This window comes from Neophocaena asiaeorientalis, unplaced genomic scaffold (genome assembly GCF_003031525.2).
Source record: "Neophocaena asiaeorientalis asiaeorientalis breed wild unplaced genomic scaffold, Neophocaena_asiaeorientalis_V1.1 scaffold78, whole genome shotgun sequence".
NCBI classification, from domain to species: domain Eukaryota; kingdom Metazoa; phylum Chordata; class Mammalia; order Artiodactyla; family Phocoenidae; genus Neophocaena; species Neophocaena asiaeorientalis.
In genome coordinates this window covers 2,983,563-3,009,713 of record NW_020175018.1, presented here as the reverse complement: position 1 = coordinate 3,009,713, position 26,151 = coordinate 2,983,563, and the positions used below count along the sequence as shown (strand labels likewise).

The following is a 26,151-nucleotide window of genomic DNA, read 5'->3' as shown; positions in this document are numbered from 1 at the left end:
TAGCTCATGGGACCTGGTGGTCCACTTCAAGTTGAGCAGATATTTTCTAAGAACCCTGGTACAAGGAATGCAGAAGAGACATGCTCTTCATCTTTCAGGAGTTCACATTCTAGGGGGAGAGAGAGAGAGACATTTCTTCAAATGGCTCAGTCATAAGCTTGATGACAGATGTTTGTGTGCTACCTACCAGACAAGAGGAGATGCTGAGATACTGAGTCTCAGAAGGGAGGGGATTTGAGATGGTTTCCTGGTAATTGTTTTAAGTATTTTTATTTTAAAATAACACATGAACATGGTTTAAAAATAAGAACAATAAAGATCAGAGTAGAAAACTTTACAAAGTAAATGCTCCTTCCATCCTGAACCCAAGTCCCCCAGACTGTCCTGAAAGCAATTGCCATTAGCAGTGATGTGGGAACATACATAAATTTTGTTCAAAGTCTTCAATGATGAAAGAATGCCTCCTATTCAAGAGAGCAGCCCATAATGAATTTTAGTTACATCAATTAGTAGGAATGACTGAAAGAGTAGAAATTGCCATGAATGGCAAACAGAAGAGTCTAGATTTTCTTTGAAAGATTTTTGAATGGAGAGCTGTTAGACCTGATCACAGAAATGTGTGGGGAGTATTGCAGAGAGGAGATAGAAGTTGACTATTGAGATGAGCCCAAGACAGTTTATTTAAGCCTCTGCACTTGTTTGGAATTTTCTGTTAAATCATAGGCACAAAACTTATGTTAGGGAGTGCAATTATAAGCACTAACTTTGTGCCAGACCCTGTGTTGAGTGCTTTACATGCACGTTTTAATTTAGTCCTCCCAATGCCTCTCCAGACTATATATCGTTATCTCCGGTTGATAGATAGGAAAACTGAACACAGCTGGTCAATGACATATTCAGGATGGAATTAAGGTTTGTCTGTCCCCAAAGACCACACTAGTGAACTCCTGCATGAATGTGCCTTCCTAGTTGCAAGGCATGCTTTTGTCCTCCCTTTTTCCTACTGTCCGGTGATCTGTGCCTGCAATTCTTCCTCCCCAGAGATAGCTGACAAGATCTACAATCTGTACAATGGATACACAAGCGGGAAGGAGCAGCAGACTGCCTACAACACACTGATGGAAGTCTCCGCCTCCATGCTGTTTCGAGTCCAGCACCACTACGACTCTCACTATGAGAAGTTCGGTGACTTTGTCTGGAGGAGTGAGGATGAGCTGGGGCCCAGGTGCGTGGGCATATGAGCGCGAGTGGGGTGGTGAATTCTTCTTGCTTCCATTTGACTTTACTGGAGCCTTTCTTCCATAGGCTGGGAATGGGCTTTATGAAATAAATAAGAGTGGCAGTCACCCCGGTCATGTCAGGGTTCGAGAGGGGAAGTGGGTAGGGAGAATCAAAGAATCTTGGAATTTTAGCTTCTTAGACTCCTGGAATGTCAGATCAGAGATCCCAGTGTTCTTTCAGTCAATCCCTCCCCTTATTCACCTTCCACTTGCAGTTTTAGAGATGGGAAGCGTAGCTTCCTTGAGGGGATATGTCCTAATCAACATCGTAGAAGAGCATGGTGACAGGGTCATGGCCCCTAATCTAGGGCTTCTCCTACTCTTTCATGAGAAATCCGAGGGTTTTTTTTTTTCTGAAATAAAGTCCATTGGTAACCAAGACTAAATACATTCATAAATTCAACACGTACTAAGGCACAATTTTTTGTCACCAGCACTGACTATGCCAACCACTGTGATAGTTGCCGTGGAGGATTCAACCGTAACTAACACACAGTCACTGTCTTCTGAAGCTTCACAAAGTAGTATCTGAAACGGTGGCTGCATTTCATGCCTTGCACCCAACAATGACATCCGTTCATTTATTCAACACAAACTTAGTAGCCCCTCTTTTAGGTCGGTAGTTGATAACGCAATGTTACAAATGTAGAAACAGTCCCTATCTACGCATAGCTTACTGTTGCAGGTAATTAAACAAGCAGTTGCAAAGAATAGGAATAATAAGGGTCAAAAGAATAGACGAAAGGGGCCCTTTGGGGAAGCAAGGCATAGACACTCGGTCTAGGTAACGCAGTGAAACCCCCATAAAGGCTGAGACTCTGAGGCCTAAAGGGTGAGTTAAGGTCAGACCAGTGGAGGGAGAGGAGGATTGGAGGGGTTAGGGCCAAAGGAGTAGCCTGTGAAATGTTCAGAGGAAATAATACTACATAGGCAGGGGTTTTCCTCTTAAATTTTGGTCATTTGCCTGCCACCTTTATGATTTTTGTCATATCGCCATACCATATGCAGTTCATTTCTTTTCTATTTCTTCCTTAGGTCCACTTATTGAAAATACATTTGAAACGAAAACACTGTATCATTTTGTAAAGGGAAAACTAGCACCATCTACCCTTAATAAAGATTAAACTTAAGCATTCAGTACAGTGGAAGAAAAACAAAACCAGAAAACAATGTAGTTCAAGCCTAGCTGAGCCTGAGGCTTTCCCTTTAAAAAGGGAGATTAGCAAGTGTTAGAGAAGTACTTAAGACACAGTCCTGAACTAAAACTCTCTTTCTTAAAGTAATCTGGAGGAGGGGAAGAGAGTGAAAATGGGAAATGCTTTTCCTCAGTGTGATTCATTGTTGTTTAATACTGGATCTGTGATCTTCCTGAGTACCACCTAAAATCCTTTCTCCTGCCCCAGGGGAACTCCTTCTACACTTTGGTAAACACTGTGTGGAGGAACTGAAAGAATTTCTGTGTAGTTGGAGCCAAGTGTGTGACAGCAGGAGTGGGAAGAGATAAGAAGGGAGAGGTCAGCAAGGGCCAGTTCCGAATGCCCTGTAAGTAGGGTTAAAGAGTTTGGATTATCTCTCTAGAGTAATGGGAAGCTTTTCAAGTGTTTTTCACAAGGGGGAGATGTTATCAGATCTTCAAGGGATAGAGATCCCTCTGACTGCAGTTAGAAGCCTGGACTAGAGGTGTCTAGACCAGAAGGAGGCAGTGAGGCCATAGAGGCTGTTGTAACAGTAATCCAGGAGAGATGGTGCAGTGCCCTGGGACAGGCTAGTGTCTGTGGCACTGAAGAGGATTGCGTGACTTCCTGAGATACTTAGTAGGACAGCGTGTTATGCCTTAAATAGCTTTAAAATTACCCTGTAAACTAGGCAAAGTAGGGTATCCTCCCCATTTTATGAATGAAAAGGAATTGGAGGCCCCACAGGGTTAAATGAGCTGCCCAGAGTTTGCTATGGAGTCCGGTTCTGCCCCGAGCTTTCACCCTGAGCCCTTACAACACTTGCAGTAAACCCCAAGAATTCAAGGCTTGGTTGAGGGATAAAAAGGCTCTTTCCCTTGGGCGGGGCCTTATCTGTTTTGCTGGGTCCTAGATTGTAACTTTCTCCCTTTCACATGAAAGAAATGTTCTTTAGATAAAAGCTAAAAGAGAGCAGACAGACAGAAGCACAGAGCCCCAGATGAAAGCTTTTGCATGAGTCATCTCGGCTGCCATCTTGCCTGGGGACAGCGAAAGGCATTCTACTTTATTGGGCTTTCCCACAGGGTTCAGGGATTTTAGGTGGAAGCTAAACCAGAGCTTCACTCCTGACTTTGTCTTTATTATCTTCTGGGGTCCTTCCAGGACATAAATCTTCTGGAAAGGCTTTCTGGTCGCCCACAGAGGCAGAACAACCCACTCAGTAATGGACCCGTTCACCTCCGGCCAGCTGGTCACCAGCCACTATATGCCAACACCCACTGTGCCACCCAGCTCCCTCCTTCTTTGGTCTTTCTAGTCTCTTGAGGGAATCTGAGATTTCTCTGGTGTCCCACACTGGCATCAGCAGGAATCAAGGCAACTGCATCCTAATCCATCCCGGCACTGCTAATAAACTCACTGTGCAACCTTGGCCTGTGGCCCTCTCTGGCACTCAGTCTCTTTATCTATAAAATTGTTGCAGGAAGGGGGTCCCTTTCCAGAGCCTGAGAGTGGGCTCTTGTCTAACACTCAGAAATGAATTGTCCGAGGAGACACATGTGCTGGCAAAGCAAGAGACTTTATTGAAAAGGGGCGCCTGGTCAGAGAGCAGCAGGGTAAGGGAACCCAGGAGAACTGCTCTGCCACGTGGCTTGCAGTCTCGGGTTTTATGGTAATGGGGTTAGTTTATGAGTTGTCTCTGGACAATCATTCTCACTCAGGGTCCTTCCTGGTGGCACTCGAGCATCGCTCAGCCAAGATGGATTCCAACGAGAAGGATTCTGGGAGGTTTGTAGGACATATGAACTGGCTTCTCCTCTCTCCTTTTCACCTTTCCCGAATTCTTCCAGTTGGTGGTAGCTTGTTAGTTCTGAGTTCCTTACCAGGACCTCCTGTTGTAAGATAACTCATGCAAGTGGTTACTATAGGGCTTGGCCAGGGCGGTGGTTTTGGTCAGTGGTTCCCCTAACAAAACGATAGTAGTACTTTTTCTTTTTTCTTAGCAGTGAAAAAGCTGTTTTCTAAATAAAGCTTGCAAAGAACCCCAGGTCTTATCTAGAAGTCACCTCCTCAGAGAATCCTCTAAAATTTCTACCCATTCACTTTATCACACCCTCGTGTTTTAATTGTCTGTGTTGTATCTACTAGTTTTAGTATCCTATATTGCTTATGTGTTTACTTCTGAGTTATCTATAAGATATTATCCCCACTACAATGTCAGTTTATGTATAGCTAGTGATCCTTTATGTCCCATTCAACTCTTGTAAGTAGGTGCTAAACGATTACTTATTGAATAATTGAATAATGGGATGAGTAGATGTGTGAACCAGATGACTACAGAGTTGTTCTGGTAGAAGCTAGAGTGGGTGGCCTGGAGCCCCCCTGCTGGGTCTCCTCTTCAACTTCCCCCCTCCAATCCCAAGGGTCCCTGAGGTCTACCTGAGCTATCAAGGATCTATATAGATCACAGTTGGAAACAACTGAATTCCGCAAACTCTAAGGTTTTTCTAGCTTAAAAATAACATTCTAAAAGTAAAAAAAATTCATTGTCCTTGCAAATATTAAGAGACTTGAGGATATCCTCACTTATTAATTTATGGATTCATCGATTCATTTAATGTGCTTACTATGTGCCAGACCCTGTGCTGTGGGCTGGAAACAGATGAGCGAAGAGGACAGCTCCTGCCTCTACCAGGCTCAACATCTAGTGAGAAAAAGACTGGTCAGCAGGCAGATGCAGTGAAATATGTCACAAGAAACACAGTATAAGGAGGGTGAGCAGTGTGCTTTAGAGTGACGTTTATCAAACTTCAGTGTACTGGCGAATCACTCAGGGGCCTGGTTAAAATTCAGATCGACTCCGTAGTCTAGAATAGGCCTGAGAGTCTGCATTTCTGACAGGCTCCTCAGTGACGCCAGTGTGGCTTGTTAAAAAGCACCCTTTGAGTGACACGGTTCTGGATGCAGCTGTCGGTGCAGCTAATCCAGACCTGGAGCTCAAGGAAGAATTCCTGGAGAAGAAAGTGAAGTGTATGCTCAGAAGTAAAGGATGAACAGGAGTCCTCCAGGTGGAAGGGGAGGAGTGCTCGCATTAGAAGGAGCAACCAGGGCAAGGGTGAGAGAGGGTGGGCTAAGAGAATATACCTTGGTCAGGAAGGATAAATCTCAGTGGGGCAGAGAGTTCAAGGTGAGAAGGAAAAGGGAAAAAAACAAGGCTGGAGAGTTCAGCAGAGGTCAGATCATAATGGCTCTAACGAGCCCTGTTCATGAGTTGTTCTTTCTTCCAAAAGCTGGGTAAAGGTTTGAAACAGAGGATCACTGTGGGCGAATGTACCGTGCTTCTTAATGGTTAGCAAGTATGCAGAACATCAAAGTGTAAAGGAGAGAGAGCGAGACTCTGCCTTGAGTTCATGTCCTAGCTTTGCCACCCGCTTGCTGTGTAACCTTGGACAAATTTCATCTCCATTCTGGGCCTCATTTGCAACATGAAAGAACTGAACTCCAAAGTCCCTTCCAGCTGCGAAGCCAAGGAACCAGCAAGCCCTGAAGGTCATAGAGACCAGAGAAGAGGCACACCATGAGTGTCCTTTCACCTCTAGCCCAGCATGGCTTGTTTCTCAGGAACCTAGGATGGCTAGGATAATAAGAGCTTTTCCCAGGAGCACTCTGAGGTCTGGTATCGTGGGATGAGCTCTATTAGGATTTTGTTGGCCTATAATCACCAAACCCCAAAATGTTCTCTACTCCTCTGTGGATTTGTGGTCATGTACCCCCATAAAATGTAGTGACAAAAGGGTGACTCTTCCTGCTACCTAATAAATCCATCAGGTCAATGTCCTCCAGAGCCTGGTTCCCATGGCAACCACAGGTTACTGCAAACAGCTGTTCAGAGAAGACCCGCTGACACCCAGCTGTCCCAGCCATACGGTTCCTATTAGGAGAATTGAAAAACTGAACTTATAGGTGGCCAGGGACCAAAATTTGCTCCAGTCAGAATACCCTTGACCACTCTTGAGCTTCTCAATCCTCTCAGTTATGTCTGATTAAAATGATAGAGTAGGGAGAAGAAAGCAAGCACTTGAAGAGATTTGTTTCAGTGGAATTTATCTGGCTAGATTAGAAATGGTGTATTTCTGATGTCAGCCCCTCTTGCTTCCATGGCAGACATTGCTAATAGCTCACAGAAATCATCCCAGGATTGGTTCATTCTGGGATCTTTCTCAACACAGCCAGACAAGAAGCTTTTCCCATCTGAGAAGGATTAGCACATGCTATGAACTGTCATTGCTTTGTTCTTAGTGAAAATATTCAAGCCTGGGATATCAGTGTACCTTTTTCAGTCCAAGGTTATGTTAGCTCTTTCCTTAGATATCTTGGATTCACTCTCTTGGAATTTCTAGGACGTTGGGAGCAAGAGCAAATTTAGGCTTCTAGAGCCATATTCCTGTCATCTCAGATGCACTTTTATTTTTTCTGCATATTTCGGAAATCATGAAGGAATGTGCACAATAGATTTGCACATTCAGTGTTGTATTCTTTCTTCTTTTCTTGAAAGGCTGTGATTAAATCAATAGCATCTCTTAAAATTGATGATGTCTTAGAATGGATAAATACAGACAAGACAAACTATGACTTTTAACAAATGTCCCACAGAACATTTTCCCCACTGATAATATAGCAATGTACATAATTATCTTGAAGTTTCTGTCAGTTCAAAACTGAAATACTTTTGGGTTCATTGAGACTCAGTTATTCTTACCATCAGTTTAGGAATGAATTCTTGGAAGGTCTCATGGTTTCTTATGAGAGAACAAGGAGGAAACAAAGCCAAATGTAAATATTTTCAGTAGTCACCTTACAAATCATATTTCAAACCGGATGTTGAGGAAATATATTTACATGGCAGTACCTGAGCTTCTGGTTTTCTGTTTAGTGGGGGTGGTCTGAGGTTAAACTTGATGTGGATTTATTCTGAAAGTAACCCCAGTGAACCACTGGGAAGCCATAAAACCATGAGTTCATTGCACATACTCATCACACCAGCTTTAAAATATGTGTAAGTGTATGCATGTCTTCAAAATGGAAATGCCTTTATTGTATTTTATCCTAAAGTAATTCTTGTTCATTCTGTAACATGTAAATGAGACAGATATATATATATATATATAAAATGGCAAGCAAAAATGTTGCACCCCTGAACCCCTAATCCCCACCCAGAGATAAAATTAAGTGTGCACGTATTTCTCCAGATATCGATATGGATGTGACATGGATATGCTTATGAGTAGGGAAACGGGTACAGACTTAAGGATACATTGACATCTACAGACCACAGTTCCATTTCCATCAGCTCTGCTATGTTTAAGAAGTACATACATTTTGTTCTGTTTTCTGCCTATTTACACACATGTACAAGTCTTTTCCTATGGATGCGTGTGTAAATACGTTGTCTTTTTGAAGGGTCTTTTAGCCAGTTAACTATATGAATGCATCACATATTAATTTAGTTCTCTGCTAAAGACCAAGTAGATTTCTTCCAACTTCTTTTCTATTATAAACAAATCTGGGTAAACATTTTGCCCACTTGCCCGATTACTTCCTTAGATCCATTTGATGCTCCTGTGGTATTTCATTCCCTTTATAAACCTCTGCTAGAAAAGTGCTGTATTTTGAAAGCTAAGGACTGAAAATTATTAATCCCTTCTCCTTGCACAATCAGGAGGAGCTAGATACCAGGGGAACTATATACTGTCCAAGAAGAAGGTGGGAAATATTAGTTGAACATTTATTTTGGCCCAGTCATTTTTATCTCATTTCATCTCCTGAACAATTAATTTTGAAGACGAAGTAACAGAGAATCAGTGGAGTTAAGTAAATTGTTCAAAGTTACACAACTAGTAAGTGTCAGAGCTCAGATTCAAAGTATTGTCTTCTGATGTCAAACTAGTGTCCTATCCGATATAACACATTGCATCCCAAAATATGTGCACAACTAACAGATAATATAGTATGAATCTCAACAGAGAAATGAAATGCTTCAGCAACAAAGAGGAACATGTGACTTAGGGTAGCTGGGAAGATCTGGAAGACCTCCTGAAGATGAAATTTTAGCGTGGCTTTGCAGCATGAACAGAATCTCAGTGAATGTGCTCCTCTCATCTCAGGAACCCGATGCTGTGACAGTTGTCGCAGCATGTTCTCTTGTGAACTGCTCGTCAGATGGTATTTCTCTGTGAATCAAGCCCCTAATTCCTCTTAGATTAAAAACAAACAAACAAACAAAAGCAACAGAGATCTGCTCCAGCTCCCACTACCGTTAGATTCTGCTGTGGTCTGAATGTTCGTGCCGTTGCAAAGTTCATGTACAGTATTGCAAACCTAATGCCCAAGGTGATGTAATTAGGAGAAGGGGTCTTTAGGAACTGATTAGGTCATAGGAGTGGTGCCCTAATAAATGGGATTAGTGGTCTCATAAAAGAGGCCTCAGAGAGGTCTTTTGTCCCTTCTGCCATGTGAGGGGACAGTGAAAAAGTGCCTTCTATGAACCAGGATGTGGTTCACCAACCACCACACCAAATCTGCCGCTGCCGAGATCCCAGATTTCCCAGACTCCAGGATATGAGAAAGATATTTCTGTTGTTTGTAAGCTCCCTAGTCTATGGTATTTTGTTATAGCAGCCCAAACAGACTAAGACAGACTCTTCTAAGGCATGCTCGATTTGATCATCTCCAGTGAAGGGGAACCCACTGGAGGTATAGAAAGACCCCATCTACATTTAGAAGATTTTAGTTTTAAGGTTTTTTATTGTGTGTGTGTGTGTGCCTTCTGTTAGTTTTTGAGTGGTTTGTTAACACTTGGGTGCTTTGCTGAAGCGATCTGAGATGCTGTCCTTACTCTGTTAACCCTAGTCAAATCGTATGACCAGCCTGAGGCTTACTTTTACCACCTGAAGAGTGGGACTAAAGTATGCACTCTAGAATTGCAGTGAGGATTACACTTAAGATGATGTTGCCTAGGTTTCTGGCACATAGTAGGTCCTCAGTCACCTGTAGTCATTATCATCCCTGACCCTCAGGGTTTCCCCCTCTTGTTTTCAGTTACTAGAACAACATAACCATCTTCCTAAATCCCCACTTCAGTGACACTTGACTGCTTCCAGCACTTCCACAGAAGACTTGCTTTTGAGACAACCTTCAGCATCAGGATCTGGCCGCAGTTTGCACATGTCCCTCTTACCAAAGTGAGTGGGGCTCTCCAGATGTGCCCTGACAAGGGCAGCGTAAATGGAAGTCATTATTTCCCTTAATCTGCCCCCTGAACTTCCAGAGGTTGTGTTCCAGTTTTTTTGTTTGTTTTGGTTTTCTATTTATTTATTTATTTTTTTTTGCGGTACGCGGGACTCACTGTTGTGGCCTCTCCCATTGCGGAGCACAGGCTCCGGACGCGCAGGCCCAGCGGCCATGGCTCACGGGCCCAGCCGCTCTGCGGCATGTGGGATCCTCCCGAACCGGGGCACGAACCCGTGTCCCCTGCATCGGCAGGCGGACTCTCAACCACTGTGCCACCAGGGAAGCCCTGTGTTCCAGTTTTTTGCAGCTACACCATTTCCTTGACTCTCATTAAGCTTGAGGTCAGCTAACATAGAGACTTTTAAGCTCAGCTCAGGAGACAGAGAGGAGGGAGAGAGGCCAATGGGGATATTTCCTTACTGTCTGTCCTCTTTTTCTCCATTCCAAGGCCCCCTTAGAATTAGGTCTGTGTCCGATAACTGTGTCAACAGTGGATCGGGTAATGGTGATGGGAAGAGAATGGTCACTCCAAGGTTCTACAGTTCCCTGAAGAAGCGCCATCTGAGTCTAGCTGCTGACTCCTTCACAAGCCATTCCTGTCTCAATCTTGCCTTCTGGGACCGTGATAAATGAATGTGTGCTGTCCCTCCTTTACCTCTGACTTCCTATCCCACCAGGCCTGGGTCCTGTCTCCAAGGAGGAAGATTTCATTTCTGGTACTTGAGAAAAGTGGTCCTTCTGACCTGCGATTTCCCCCTCCAGGCAAAGCTTGGGGCATGCCTGGCCTTTGGTTTGTGAATCTCCATTGCCTACAATTTATCACCTAGCACTCTCACCTTTTGTCTCTCACCCATGTCCCCCTCCTTGGCCTTTGAGCACCTCCAACCCTTCTCTTCATGGCTTCACCCTCTGAGTTCTTCTGCCTTTCTTGTCTCATTGCAAACCAAGGTGCTGAGGCATAGTGTACAGTGGAGAAAGAGCAGGGGACAGTTAGGCAAACTGACATTGGTTTAGTGTGTGTTATATGCAAATTCCTGTGCTAGATGCCTATGGCGGTAGCTTCATTCCAGCCTAGCAGCGGCACTACAAAATAATGGTCTCTGTCCCCGTTTTACAAATGAGGAAGCTGAGGCTCACGGAGAAGAAGTGGCTTGCCCTAATGGACTCTGGAGCCTATGTCCTATCTACTATAAAATACTACTTTGAATCTTGGCTGACATTTACTGAGAGCTAAGCAAATTACCCAGGTTATCTCATCTTCCAGAAACATTGTTATTCCCATTTGACTTTGCAGTAACTAAGAGTTAGTATGAAGAGCTAGCTCATGACCCACACAGCTAAGTTATAGAACTAGGATTTGAATCTGGGTCTCCAGAGCCAAGTATTTCATCTTAGCTCTGTACACTTAGGAGCCCAGGTTCTAGCTTTGCCTTTGTTACTAACTTAAGGTGTTCCTTCAGGCAAATTATTTTCCAGTTTCAAACCTTAGTTTCCCCATCCATACAAAGGCTTGGTCCAGTTGAGTTCCAAGATCCTCTCTTTGGAAATAGCTGGGCCCTTGGAGACAAAGCATTTGGTCATGTTGGAGGACTTGTCCTTCCCAACCTCATCTTGTATTTATGACTTATCAGACAATGACTCTCCATCACCCCCAAAATAGAATACTTTACCATGGCTCAAAAGAGTCTGGATGGTCTGATCTGTACCAGACTGACTTGTCTCTCACCCATTCTGTGCACTTCACCATTTCAAAAGACTGATGCTTTATGCCCTCTTTAGCCCAACATTGGATGAGCTATCTCCTCTGCCTTCCCATCTACCTGAAAAATTAGTTTCATCATTGAAGACCTAGCTCAGATGTTATGTCCCCTGGCAAGATTTCTCGGAGCCCCCAAACTAATGATTGTATGCTCACTTTATATATTCCCGTAGCACCCAGCATGTTTTCCAACCCAGAACTCTCCCCCTAAATTAGAGGCTGTTACTATTTCTGTCTGTCTGTCTCCTGCCACTAACTTACATAAGTGCTCAAAGCTTAAACCAGTACACAAATCCTGATGGTGGAGGTGGTGGTGATGGTGATGTACTTTCTGACATGTATCAGGGGCTTAGTATGTGCCAACTACTTTTCTAAGAGAGTTTTACACTTATTAACTTATTTAATCCTCGCTTCAACTCCATGAGGTGGGCAAACGTTATTCCCTTTTTGTAAATAAGGAAATAGAATAAGTAGCTTTTTAAAAGCAAGAGGAGAAACAAGCTAGCACCCCTAAGTGCAGTGATAGGAAACACGTGACACCTGGCTGTGTCTGTTCATGGTTCTCGCTGCTGGTCTTGACCTCCCCAGGTTTCATTCTCCTCAATGCAGCTAGAAACGTTTTTAAGCAGTTTGTCTCTGAACCTGCTACTTTGTTACTTGAAAGTCTTCAGTAACCCCCCACTTACCCCTATTGAGGGCTTACTACAGATTCATTAATGTTTTGTTTTTTTAAACATCTTTATTGGAGTATAATTGCTCTACAATGGTGTGTTAGTTTCTGCTTTATAACAGAGTGAATCAGCTATTCATACACATATATCCCCATATCCCCTCCCTCTTGTGTCTCCCTCCCACCCTCCCTATCCCACCCGTCTAGGTGGTCACAAAGCACCGAGCTGATCTCCCTGTGCTATGCAGCTGCTTCCCACTAGCTATCGATTTTACATTTGGTAGTGTATATATGTCCATGCCACTCTCTCACTTCGTCCCAGCTTACCCTTCCCCCTCCCCGTGTCCTCAAGTCCATTCTCTACCTCTGTGTCTTTATTCCTGTCCTGCCCCTAGGTTCTTCATAAACATTTTTTTTTTTTAGATTCCATATATATGTGTTAACATACGGTATTTGTTTTTCTCTTTCTGACTTACTTCACTCTGTATGACAGACTCATTAATGTTTCTTTTTTTATTTTTAAAACGACCTTTGTGATAGATGTAGTCATTATTCCCATTTTATGGATAAGGAAACTGAGGCACAGCTGCTTAAACAATTTCCTCAATATCACAGAGCTAGTAAGTGGCTGAGGCAGGATTTGAACCTGAGCAACCAGGCTCTAGAGCCTGTGTGGTACACCATTACTCTATACAACAAACGCCCCAGCTTCTAAGCTCCCGTGGCTGGGCTCCTGCCACTTCTCCCGTTTCCCACTGTGAGCCCATTTGCACACCGTATTTCACCATGAAATTCCTTCTCTCTGTGCCTTTACCTAGGCTTCCTGTTATGCCTGTGCCCTCTTCTTTACCTAAACCTTACTCATTAATGAGGCTCAGCACAAGTTCCCCTTCTACAGGAAGTCTTCTTGGATTTCCCAATCCTACCTAGGCACTGTCCTCTGTTTCCCACAGCTCCCACGCCTTCTTTTATCATTGCTCTTGCCACGGGTGTTTCAATTTTACATCTGTCTGTCTTTTCCTGCTGAATTGGGAGCTCTGCCATATAATAAATGCTCTGTAAAGGAGCAACCAATGACTTTGTCTCCTTTAACTTCTCAACTGCCCCACTTGTCAAGTGAAGAAACAGGTTTGGAGATGTTAAGTAAAGTTCCCAAGGACACCGAGCTGCTAAGGAACAGAGCGGGAACTGAAACAAGGAGGGCTGAGAGTAAGCTCCTTGGGCTCCCCCTGCGGAGGCGCCTGCCAGAGGTGAAAGAGGCCTGTGGGTCGAGTGGTAACTCGAGTGTGATTATGAAGCTATGAATTCTTGGCACCTCAGGAAATATTCCACCCAAGTGGTGAACTATACAAAGAGGACTTTTTGAAAGGCACCTCATAAATCGTGCCCACAAAAGCTACACGCATAAGCCCGGCCCTTTTCCAGCCGCCTCGCAGGTGCCTAAAACAGTCTCCCATTTGTGGGGTCTGTTGTCGTAAAACGCCCTCCCTCCTGGGGTCTCAGAGGGGCATGGAGAGGACAGCAGGAGAGAGCCTCTCATTTAGCCCCTCAGGATCCCTAGGCATTTTGAGGATGCTGAGATGTAGAGAAAAATGGATTCCACAAGGAGATGGACACCTGGACAGCAAAGCTGACTTATGGTATGACCCACGCGAAAAGGTCATTCCTTTCCCTCTCTAAGCCTCCTCAGTTTCCACATCTTTAATGAGATTAGGTCAGACTAAGTCTCTGGTTCTCAAGTGGGGTGATTTTGGTCCCCAGAGGACATCTGGCAATGTCTGGAGGCAACTTTATTGTCATGCCTGGGGCTGTGGGTGCTCTTGGTATCTTGTAGGCAGAGGCCTGGGGATGCTGCTAAATGTCCTGCAAGACTGTCCCCACAGCAGAGAATTATCCAGCCTACATGTCAGTGGCGCTCCTGTTGAGAAGCCTCGGACTAGGGGATCTCAAAGATGCTTGCTTTAATTTTCTCTGCAGCCCTCGGGTCTCCCCGAGGATCCGCTGTCTGGTGCTACAGAAAGAGCTCTAGATAAGTGCCTAACGATGACCCCCACAGTCCAGGGCGCTTCTTGCTGAGACTAGTGTCCAGTATGACCTTGACCCTGAGACATCATCACAGCAATTCTCTGTAATAGAAGCTATCATTAATGAGAGCTTACTCAGGACCAGCCTTTGGGCATTCCTCTTAGTTAATCTCACAACCAGTAAGGCCACCATCACTATTTTAGAGATAAGAAAAATGAAATAGAGAAGTTCTGATTTGGGTATATACATGTAAAGGCTTTCATGAATTTAGAAGCACAGAGGACAAGATTTTATTCTGACTATGAGAAAAGAGTATGAGAGAATTAGAAAAGTAAGAAAGCGGACAGAGGGGGCCTTGGTGGGTGTTCAGGCCTAGATCCAAATGCCCAGCTCAATGGTCAACCTGATGTTTGACCTTGGTCAAGTAGTGTCACCTCTCTGAAACCTGGGCTCCATGGCCATTGACTATAGGTGGAAATAACAATATTTTCAGGGCTGTTGTGAAGATTATATAGAAATTTTTAAATGTATGTACAGTACTTACCCAGCATCTAGCTCATGGCGTTAATACGTTTCAGTTGTTGTTCCTGTTGTCATTTATCATTGTTATAATAATTTACACTTACTTGGTCAGAGTCCTCAGGCTGCTTACCTTGTAACGCTTGTATCTCAGAAGTGAAAGTGTTAGGTCAAAGGTTATACCGCTCTTCTACTTTTTACACATTGCACAGTTAAAGAGGACAAGTTCCAAGGGAATTTTGAACAGGCGTTCAAAGTACCACATTCAAGTCAGGCACGGCTAGGGAATTGTTGGGACAAGAAGTCCTCATCTGTCTGCTGACATTTACTCACCCCCTTCAAAGGCCTGGTGCTTGATCTAGGCCCCTTCCGTCATTACCACCTCCTCTGTCTTCCAGGAAGGCCCACCTGATCCTGCGGCGTCTGGAGAAGGTGAGCAGCCACTGTTCCAGCCTCCTCCGAAGCGCCTACATCCAGAGCCGCGTGGACACCGTGCCCTACCTTTTCTGCCGCAGCGAGGAGGTCCGGCCTGTGGGTATGGTGTGGTACAGCGTCCTCAAGGACACCAAAATCACATGCGAGGAGAAGATGGTGTCCATGGCCCGAAACACGTATGGGGAGTCCAAGGGCCGGTGAGGGAGGGTGCTGCCCTCCGTGAGCACAGAGACTCTCCGTGGGAGGGGGAGCGGTGCTCTCGTGGATCCTGGGGCCTGGGTGGGCTGGGGGACAGCTGAGGACGGGCCTGGCAGATGAGGCTTGCCAGCAAGGCCAAAGCAAACTCTTTCTCTTGTGGATAGCCGACAGAGAACTTTGTAACCACTGGAATTATTCATTTCCCCCTATCTTTTATTTTTTTCTAAGATCTTATTTGACTCTATCAAAGTCTCTCCTTTTTAAACACTTTCTTCTGGATGGTGGTCAGTCCCAAGGCAGGAGCTTTCAGGTGGAGACCAAGAGGCCTTTCCCCTTCTTCCTCCCTCCTGCTACACTCAGCTTCCTTCCTGCCGTGGACCCCAGGAGGAGACCTATGGAGAGACAACTGGACCTCTTGAACAGCAGGAGGGCATCCCCGAGGATCGTTGCAGTGAGGAAGCTTGGGTCTCTAGGACTTTGTTTTTCGGACACGTTTGAGTCTGCAGGACCCCTGCCTCTTCCTGCTGCCTGTGGGTCTGCCCAGAGTCCCTGCAGGGCTCTCCATGCATTAAAAATTCCTATTGTCTCTCTTTCTGCTCGGGTGCTGTTTCTTACTGATGGGGGACTTCCGTCTGTTCACTCAACAGGTATTTATTTGTTCTCTCCTGTACACTAGGCACGCCACTAAAGACAGAGATGTTCCCTCTCCTCAGGGAGTGTACAGTCCAATGGAAATTATAGAGAGGTAGCCAGTTATTTCAGGCTGTGGTAGGGGAAGAATGGAGGTTCTCTGAGCTCATTGCTGGGTCGTGAGACAGCCTGGAGGGGTTCTGAAAAAGTGATGCCTACGCCCAAAAGATGGGGGGAGGAGAATGGAATTTGCTCCAGGCAGGTGGGACACTGTGAATAAAAGCCCAGAGATAAGAGAAAGTATACTCCTTCGAGGGCTGCAAGCACTTTCATTGAGACTAGAGATCAAAGTAGGAAGAAGCAAGAGGTAAGGCTGGGAGCTAGGCAGAGCATTGGAAGCCGTGGACAAAAAGTTTGACAGTATTTGAAGTAACCAAAAGCCACTGCAGAACGTTAGCAGAGGAGTCAACTTGCTCTTTAAGAAAAACCATTCCAGCGCCAGAATGGAGGTCGGACCGGAAAAGGCTTTGAAGACGGTGACTACTGTCCTTTTCCAGAAGTGACGGCAGTTTGGATCCTGAGGTAATGAGGGAAACCTTCCACCATTAAGTCTACTTTTAAATGGCAATTGTTTACTCCGTTGTGTTCCCGGGGAGGGTAATGCATACAAAGAGGCTGTATATGTCCTTAACTTCCTGGCAGTAGCTCAGAGACGCTAGCTTGCTGGAGGAAATGGGATGTAGGTCAGGTGTTTCATAACGCGGGGACGACACCTGTTAGAGTGAAGGGCGCAATGGGAATTCAGAGGGGAAAATGCTGAATATCAGTAGAATAAAAGCAGTTGAAAATAAGCATACTTCTCGGTTTTGACGAGTGCTGATGAGATCCATAATCCCCTCCCCCAAAACCTACATGCTGAATTCCCACCAAAGGACCGTAATAATCCACATGGAGAAATAAAGCAGAAGGAGATCCTTCCAAACGACTCAAGTGCCTAAAGATCTGCTCAGCCTCCAACAATGTAAGCTCAAAGGTGCTCTTTTAAGAAGTTTTACTATTATTGGATTTACATTTCTGTAAGTATGAAGGTGGAATTTAGATGAATAAATTCCCACTACACTGTTCATGACTTCTCTTCCAAGTATAGTACAGTCAGAGAAGAATAAACATCTTTCAAAAAAAGGAGGATGAAAAGAAAAGGAATAGAGTTCTTGCCTATCTTAGTTATGGTATAAAAGAACATCATAGATTAGGTGATTTATAAACAATACAAATTTGTTTTTCACAGTTCTGGAGGCTGGCAAGTCCAAGATCAAGGCATCAGCAGATTTGGTGTCTGGTGAGAGCTGGTGAGTTCATAGGCAGCCGTCTTCTTGCTGGGTCCTCACGTGGTGGAAGGGGAGAGGGATCTCTCTGGGGTCTCTTTCATAAGAGCACTAATCCCGTTCATGACCTAATCATTTCTTAAAGGCTCCACCTTTAAATACCATCACAATGGGGATTAGGTTCCAACATATGAATTTGGGGAGTACACAAACATTCAGTCTGCAGTATTGCCACATGCCAGGCCCTACTCTAAATTGCTGTCATGCGTACCCTTTCCGGAGCCCTAGGTCCCAGGCCTTTACCGAGTCACCCCATTGCTATAGCTTTCCACTGTGTTGACACAACCTGAGGAAAAGTTTAGCTCAGCAGTTGCATAAAGTTAAATTCCCCAGTGCGCTGGGGCTGTGGTCTGAGCCTGATTAAGTTTGAATCTGCACCTGCCGCTATTCACCAGCTATTGCCCTTGGACGAGTAATTTGATGTCTGAACCCCAGTGTCCCCATCAACAAAATGAGGTAAATGATTGTCCCCGTGGCGTTATTGTGAGGCTTGAATGTGATAGCAACTATAATGCACCCAGCGTAATATAGAGTAGGGTCTTTTTTTCCTCCTAATAGACAATATTCATGATGTTATTAATCTTGAAGAGATAAGTAGGAAACTGTCTGCGAAAGTCATAGAGAACTCTGACTAAGAGCAGGAATTAATGACTAGCATCCCTGTGAGGTATATGGGTTGTAAATAGTATCAAAAGCTTAACTCAGAGAGCAGTGGCCACGGTGGTGGAACTTAACACAATAGCAAGAGCCCCAAGAAGTATGTGCTTTTCTCTGAGGCTCTCACAGACGGCTGTGGCCTCTGGATAGCTGCCCAGTTTGCCAGAGGTGGCTGGCCCCTGTGAATATCCACCATCAGGCTGTGCCCAGCTCGTTCTCCCGTCCACGCCCCTCCCTGGTTTCAGCCTGCTTTTCCTGGCACTGTGGAGCCTCCTGCCCTTTCCAGCCACCATAAGCCTCTCAGGAGTGGGATTGAGAAGCGTGGAGAGACAGGTGTGTGTGTGGGGGGGGCCTTGCCATCGCAGGCGAGGAAGTTAAACCAGTATTTGTTAAGCTGTTTCATTGGAAAAAGAAAAATTCTTGAGGTACAAATGAAGCTTCTGGGTCCAGCGCACTGTCCCCTGCCCAGACAGACTGATTCACGCACTGCCACAACAAATGCCAGGGAAGCTCTTGTCTCACTCTGCTGGCAAAGATGGGACTTTCCATATGGTTTCCACCGCTGAATAGAGGAGTCGTGAACACACAGAGGTGTGTGTTAGGGGCGCACAGGAAATCGCCTCTACATGACTCCCATCCTCTGTATGGTCAAGAAGTGTCTTCTCTAGGCAGGTTTCACGACGGAAAGCGCGTTTCATGGACAAGTGCTGATAGCTACCATTCGGGGAGTTCTCCTCGCAGTGACTGGACATACTTATCACATTTAACCACGTGCAAAACATGCAAAACACTAGCCACGTGCTAGTGTGGTTACCATTTTTCCAATTAAAGAAAGTGAGGTTTAGACAGGTTGAATAACCTTCTTCAAATCCTGTAGTTAGCAATTCGTGATGTTGAGATCCTGAGATCTAAACCTGGACTGACTTTAAGTATTTCAAACTGGTGAGTGCTGTGCTTGCTACCTGCTAGGGCAAATGGGTGTAATGCCCCCCTTCTCCATCTTAAGTCAGAAACTAAGTCCCTCTAACTTCCAACCAATGCTTGAGTACTAATTTCCAGGTTTGGGGTACTAAGATGAACAGGACCCAGATCCTGCCCTTAAGAAACTCCCAGAACTTAGCTAACTAAATACAGTGTGATAAAATCAGACATTTTGGAATCAAGGCAATCTGAGTTTAACTACTGGCTGTGCAGTTTATGGTGAGGGAGGGCTGGACCCTGAGAGAAATATATAAAGCAAACTCAACAGGTCTTGCTAACTAAGAGGCTCAGGTTAGCTGATGTTAACTTCTCTAAGCCTCACTTTCTTCATCTATAAAGGGGATGAATGCACTACCTCAAAGTACTGTTGGGAAGATTAAGTTAGATAATGTATATAAAGCCTTGAGAATAAGGCTCTCAATAAATAGTTATTACAGTGGCTTATTTACATGAGAAGGGATGGGTGAGATTAACTCTGCATCAGGAAGACAGTCACCAGGAAAGCCTTTACAGTCAAAGGATGTATAAGTTCAGTAAGTAGAGTGGAAGAGAAGGGGCATTATGGGCAGAGAGACCAGCATATTTCTGAGTGTGCCATGATTGAGGGATGGTGAGCAATTGGTGTGGGCTGAGAGGGGAGGGTGTGTTTGGAGAAGTTGGCAATATAGAGCACACCGGGCATTAGAAGGCATTAGATTGAAAGCAGGAGTGTGACATAGGCAGATAAGCATTTTGAGAACATGCTTCTGGTTGCAAAGTAGGAGACTGGGGAGAAGGGAGAGAGCCAGTGGCACTAGACAGCATAGAGTAGGGTAGGGTAGGGTAGGGTAGGGTAGGGTAGGATAGGGTAGGGTAGGGTAAGGTAGGGTAGGGTAGGATAGGATAGGGTAGGGTAGGGTAGACTAGACTAGATAAGTGTTGTTTAGGAAGGAGAAGAGGGCCATTGCAGTGGTGAGGCTGGATCTGAGGTGAGTCAACAAGACTTGCTAACTGAGAGGCCCAGGGACTTGGGTCTTCCCTTTCTTCTGTGGTGTCTGAGTGTTAGACCGGGCAGAACGTGGGACATGAAGTGGATGACAAATCCACTTGGGCTCAGTGGACAGTGCATGGATGAGGCAGGATTTGTATCATGCAAATATAGTCATTGGAAGGTAAGAGAGCCAAGAATATAATTTAGCTTTATGTGGAAGCCACGCACGGAACCGTGTGTCACTCTGCACAAATGCGTTATGAGTTCCAAACGTCCCCTAGTGAGGGACTATATAAAGCCAGCAAAGAATCTTGTGGAGGAGTTAAGTACTGAACTTATGAAAAGAGTGCTGGATTCTTCATCATCTCCTCCTCTTCCTCTCTCCTTCCCCCTCCCACTCCACCACCACCACCACCACCACCACCACCACCACCACCACCACCACCACCACCACCACCAGCACCGTCATCATCATCACTATCCTTATCACCATTAGCATTTAATTGATTGATTGCTTACCATATGCCGGATTCTTTACGTATATATTTCATATACTTCTTACAGCAACTCTGTGATATATAAATTATCACCCCATTTTATAGATGAAGGAATTGAACGCTAGAGGATTTAAGAAACTCCCTGGTCTCAGGCAGCTAGTAAGTGGCAGAAACAAAATTTCAATCCAGGTTATCATCTGACCCCAGAATTTTAACTACTGTTAGAACAACTCTGTTGCCTTCTGAGGCGGGGGGTGGCCCTGGGCTCTAGTCTTGCCTGTGTAGTAGAGCAGCCGGTGACCTTGAGCAAGCCATTCCCTCTCTGTGGGCCTTGGGTTCTCCGTATGCCCCCACCATAGTGGGGAATATATATGTGCCATGGACCTGAGGAAGTATATTAGATGATGACTCATGTATAAAGAACATTCTCACCTCTCTCTCCCTTTAATCTTCACTACCTCCCTTTGAGGTTGACAATGGCAGAATGAATGGCTCCGTTTGGCCAGTCTAGACAAGCTTAAGGTCCCAGCAGGGCTATAGATCCTGGATCCCCAGCCAACTCTAGTGCCCTAGAAACAATCCCAGTCCCACTCGTGGTCATACAACCACTGGTTGCTAAGAGTCCGACAGCCTTGGACAAGTGACAACCTCTCCATGCCTTGGTTTTCTCCTCTGCCCAATTGAGGGAAATAGTAGCACCCCTCATAAGGTTAGAGTGAGGATTAAATGAGTCCACATATGTCGGATATTTAGAATAGTACTTGGCATGTAACGAGTACTATATAAGTGTCAGTTGTTGTTGTCATTCTTGTACTCGACACCCTACTCTGCAGCCACATGGAAAAATCCCCAGAAATGCCCTCTCACACCTTCCTTCTTAGCCTTTGCATATTCTGATCCCCCTCTTAGCAATGCCCTTCCAGCTTGGGCATCTCCAGCTGAAATGTCTTTCACTGTCTCCCTGAGATCTTTTGCCTCTGCCAGAGGGAGTTGGTAACTCTTTCCTCTGGGGTCTTATGGCGAGGATTCCCTGCCTCCATTCCAGTGTTTTCCTCACTCAGTGTCACTGTCCCCCATAGGACCATGAGGAATGCAAGTGCGTGGACTGGGCAGGATTCTCTCTGTACCTTAGAGCCTTTCACTGGGCCTAGTTCAGAGCAAAGTATAGGTTCATCCAGCAAAATCGAACTTGATGCCTAGAATGAGGGGATCCTGAGGGAGGATCCTGGGAAGCACATGAATGCCCTGGACCCCTTGAGAACAGTGGCCCTTCCAATCTGCACCATCAGTGCCTCACAGGAAGGTTCTGGAAAGAAGGTCGCAGCCATCCAAAACCCATGGGCTCTGTGTGGGGTGTGCTTTTTAATTGGCGTCTGCCCGTAAACCTGCCAGACCCTGAAAGGCGCCCACTGTCCCTCACTCTCTGTATCCCTTGGGAAACTTTGCTGCGTGTATTTGTACATGTTACAACTGAAGCCAAGCTGCTCTGTTTTCCTGTTTTACAGGAGTTGGCAGGAGGAGAGGGCGAGGGCCCACAGGTGTTCTCTGCTGGACAAGCGTGTGTGTACGTGTGTGTGTGTGTGTGTGTGTGTGTGTGTGTGTGTGTGTGTGTGTGTGTGTGAGAGAGAGAGAGAGAGAGAGAGAGAGGGAGAGAGGGAGAAGAGCGAGGAAGCTGGTGAGGAGGTTGTCAGCAGGTGCCCCAAATTGTAAGAATTCATTTCTGGACCCAGCTCCAACGCTAACAGGCAAGGGGACCCCGGGCTAGTTTCTCCCCAGTCTTGCCTTTGGTGTCTTTTCATAAACACATTGGTAAGGATAGCACTTCACTGATGAACATTCGGCTCTAACATTCTAGGTTCTCAAGCCCTCAGGGCCCACACTGGAAATGGAGAGTAAACAATCCTATGTATTTGTAGAGGATACAGTTGTTTACAAGTCAAACCCCCAGAGGAGAAGTGTTACTTATTCCAAGAAAGCTGCTCTGACCATGACCCCCAAATCCAGAACAGGGACTCCTCCTTTTGCTTCTCACAATCTCCATACTTCTGTCATGTTTCTACTTAGTCCACTGAGTTCTAATTATGTCTCTAGGATTCTGTTTTCTCCTAACATGTGAACTCCTGGGTCAGACCATGTTTTATGTCTTCTGTGCCCAGGACTGGTCAAACCACAGGGCAGGTGCTCAGAAGATATGTGCTAATGCAGCTCTACATAGTCTTGAAGCCATTTTTATGAGTCTTCTAGGACAGGGCTAGAAGATCTGTACTTTTAATTATTTATTTATTGGCCACGGCATGCGGGATCTTAGTTCCCCGACCAGGGATCAAACCCATGCCCCCTGCAGTGGAAGCTCGGAGTCTTAACCACTGGACCACCAGGGAAGTCCCGATCTGTACTTCTTAGACAAGGAAACTGAGACTGGATTTGTGGTCACACAGGATCTCCAGGCCAGAACAGGTCTTTGGGCCTCTTACTTCTGACCCCAGCGCCAGCCATCTCCTTTGGGGAATGCCAAGACATCCTTTGGTGGAGTTGCCGAGGAGCCACTGGGTGGCTGGAAGACCTCTGTATAGGCACTGAAGTGTGTTCAAATGTAAGGCCTCAGCACCCTCTCCCTGGGCCAGAGGGGCTGGCCTCTTGGGGATTCAGATGAGAAATGACAAATTTCGATAACAACAAGAGCAATAATTACCATTTGTTGAGCACTTTTCAGGGCCAGGGTCTGTGCAGGTGTATTAGTTTCACTGTCTCATTTAGTTGTCACACCCCCTGTGACACGGCTACCAACATCCCCATTGTACAGAACACGTCCTGAGGTTCAGGGAGGTTAGGGGATGGGCCTGGGTCACACCGTGGGTAAGGAGCTGGGATGCAGTCTAACTTAAGACGTGGTGACTCTGCAGCTCTGTTCTTATAACCACACCAGAGGCCAATGCTCCCATTCTATAAATGGGAAAACTGAGGGCCAGAAAGGAAGAAGTACCTGTACCAGGTCATGCAGCTGACAGAATCGAGGGTGGACTGTTCCGATTTTATCTCCAGTGCTCTTCTGACCCCTTGGTAACCTCAGGCCCATCCTCTTTCCTGACGTCTGGGCAGGTGGGGAGGGGCAAGGAAGAAAGCCTTACCTCTGTTCAGGAGGCAAGGCCAGTGCCAAGTCAGGCCGGCCTCCCCAGGCAGTTCTGTAGTCCAAATACCAGCCTGGTTGCGGCTCACCAGGTTTTATGATCGGGGATGACGTAGTTTCTTCACTTGCTTGCAAGCTATTCAAACTCCACAGTCAACACACAGCCTTCCATGGGCGGAGCAAGAGCCAGGGTTGAGAGGGGCTGTCCGAGGGGATCAGCAAGGCTGGCCCTGCCTGCTTGGAAAGTAAAATGTGACTCGTTGGCTGCATGGCCTTGGGCAAATGTCTTCCCGTCTTCGCATCTTGATCTCCCACGTAATCTAATTTGGAGAATTGGATTGAAACGTCCAAATAGCCTGAGAGCTTAGGAGAAATACAGATTTTTAGTCCCCACTTGTTGAGATTCCAATCGAGTAAATCTTGGGAGAGCCCTGGGAATCTGCATTTTTTACTTGGATTTTTGACTTGGATGCATGCCATGTTTAAGGACCACAGGTCTGGATGATGTCCAAGAACCTTTCCAACCACAGCACAAAGAGTCTGTGAGCTTACACAGAGAATTCAGAGTCCCAATCTCATCTTTAGATATTGTAATAGTAGGCATGCAGCTGGAGGAATGGACTCTTCTGTTGGGGCTTAAGAGAATAGAGTAGGGACCAGAGGTTTGCCCAGGGAGGCTGGTTTTGTCTCCGTATGAGGTGCTTACCTTCTCATAACTAGACAGGTACAAATTGAGAGTCAACCAGGTTGAGATTCAAGTCTCTGTGATGAGGGGTAAATAACTACAGAAAGAGGTGTTAAGGGACAGAGTCATTCTGAGGAATGAATAGGGGTCTTTAGAGTCAGGCAAACTTGGATTTAAATTCCAGCTTCACCAAGCATGGGAATTGTATAGACCTGAAGCTAGACTTTCTCACCAGAAAGACAGGAATCACCAGATTCACCTACCTCACTGGGACATTGTAGGGAACACATTGTAAATAAGAAAGGGCCTGGCATAGAGCTGGGCACACAGTAGGTGCTCAAGAAAGGCCTGTGGTTTGCTTTTGCTTTAGTTTTCACTTGCTCGTTCCTTTGGCATCACTGTTAGTTCCAGGAAAACCTAACTTCAGGGAGAAAGAGCGTCTCCCCCAACCACACGACCTGTTACATAAGAAACTGGGTCTTGTGCTAAAAACAAAATCAACAAACAAAAACAGAATAAAGGATGATTATTGGACAGCAGAGGTTTCCTTAGTTGGTTGGGGGCATGGGGCATGGGCCTCCGATGAGAATTGTTTGCCCTCGTTCCTTTTAAGTGTTCAAGTGAAACTTCCATCTGGGGACGGGTCAAGCTCAGAGCCCGCTCAGCATATCTGTAATTGGGTTAATGGTATTTGGACTTGTTTAATCTGTTTGTCCCAGTATCAGTGGGCTGTAACAGTTACAGAACACGCTGCAGTCCTTGACGCTGGGCAAAAACAACGTAATAGTCCCAGGCAGCAGGGACACAGGCAAGAGTGGCATTCCCTAGCCTACCCTCATTATCCCAGTCACTCCACGGTGCAATTTCACGTTTAAGCATCACCACGTTGTGCCCCTGTTCGTACCATTACTTTTTGTCACATGCCTTATACGTAAGTAACACCAAGTTGCTTGAAATTCCTTGCCCATTCCTTATTTTTCCAGACCTCCGTAACTTTCCTCATCCTGCTTCTATGAGAGTGTGCATGCTCTGGCCGTCTTTATTCGTCTGCCTGAGTCTGTTAGGTAGTTGCAATGTCTTTTTTGGCTGTTCAGCCACAGTTACTCCTTCTCAGAAACACCCTGATTTTATTTGGAAGGGAAGGGTGGGAACCACCCCGTGGGTATGGTCTTGGTGGAACGTAAATTGCAGTGTTATATTCTCCCTCTACTGATGCTTCCTCTCCTAAGCCAGGCAGAGGTGCCAGCTCGAGCCTCACTCTCAGGACTCTGAGTCTTGAGCGGAGTGAGGCACGAGAGGAACAGTACAGGGTTAGCCGTGGAGCCTGGACGAGATTTTTGAGCTCTTCCTGCTACTGAGCCCCTGACCCCTGACCCCACCTGGCTTTCTAGCTCTTTCAAGTCTTGTCCTCCAGCCTTCTCTTCTGCACAGGTGGAAACCTGTGGACCAAGCTCCCCCAGATGCTCGTGATGAGTTCTCCTTGTGTCAAACTCTGTTGCTGCCGCTTGCAACCTATGAACCCTGGCATGGATATTCAACCATGACGCAAGAGTGTTTTCCTTGGGAAGCCTTCCTTGAACTCTCAGATATAGGGCTCATGTATTCATTCATGATATTCCTGTGCAGGCCCTACTACGTGCTTGGTCCTGTGCTGGGCTCAGGCAACACAAAAGCTAGGTACCTGCCCACTCCTTTGAGATTCCTCAAGTGCCAGGGATCACATCTATGTTAGCCCTGCCACAGCAGTTCAGAGACCTCTGGGTTTTATGACTGTCTTCCCTCCAGGCTGTGTGATCTTCAACAGCTGGGCAGTGCTTCATTCACGTCGGGGCCTCTGAGGCCCCGCACGGTGCCTGGAGCATCCTTGA

General features: G+C 45.8%; 1 protein-coding gene across 1 annotated transcript in view; it reads left to right on the top strand.

The window, feature by feature from the left end:
- Window positions 1–15,923, top strand: part of ASTN2 (astrotactin 2) — a 614,159-nt gene extending 598,236 nt beyond the window's left edge. Inside the window, exons 19-20 of the mRNA XM_024762620.1 lie at window positions 1,042–1,225; window positions 15,117–15,923. Coding sequence (XP_024618388.1) covers window positions 1,042–1,225; window positions 15,117–15,354 — 422 coding nt within the window. The 3' untranslated portion in view covers window positions 15,355–15,923. The remainder of the gene's footprint in view (window positions 1–1,041; window positions 1,226–15,116) is intronic.
- The last annotated feature ends 10,228 nt before the right edge of the window (window positions 15,924–26,151 follow it).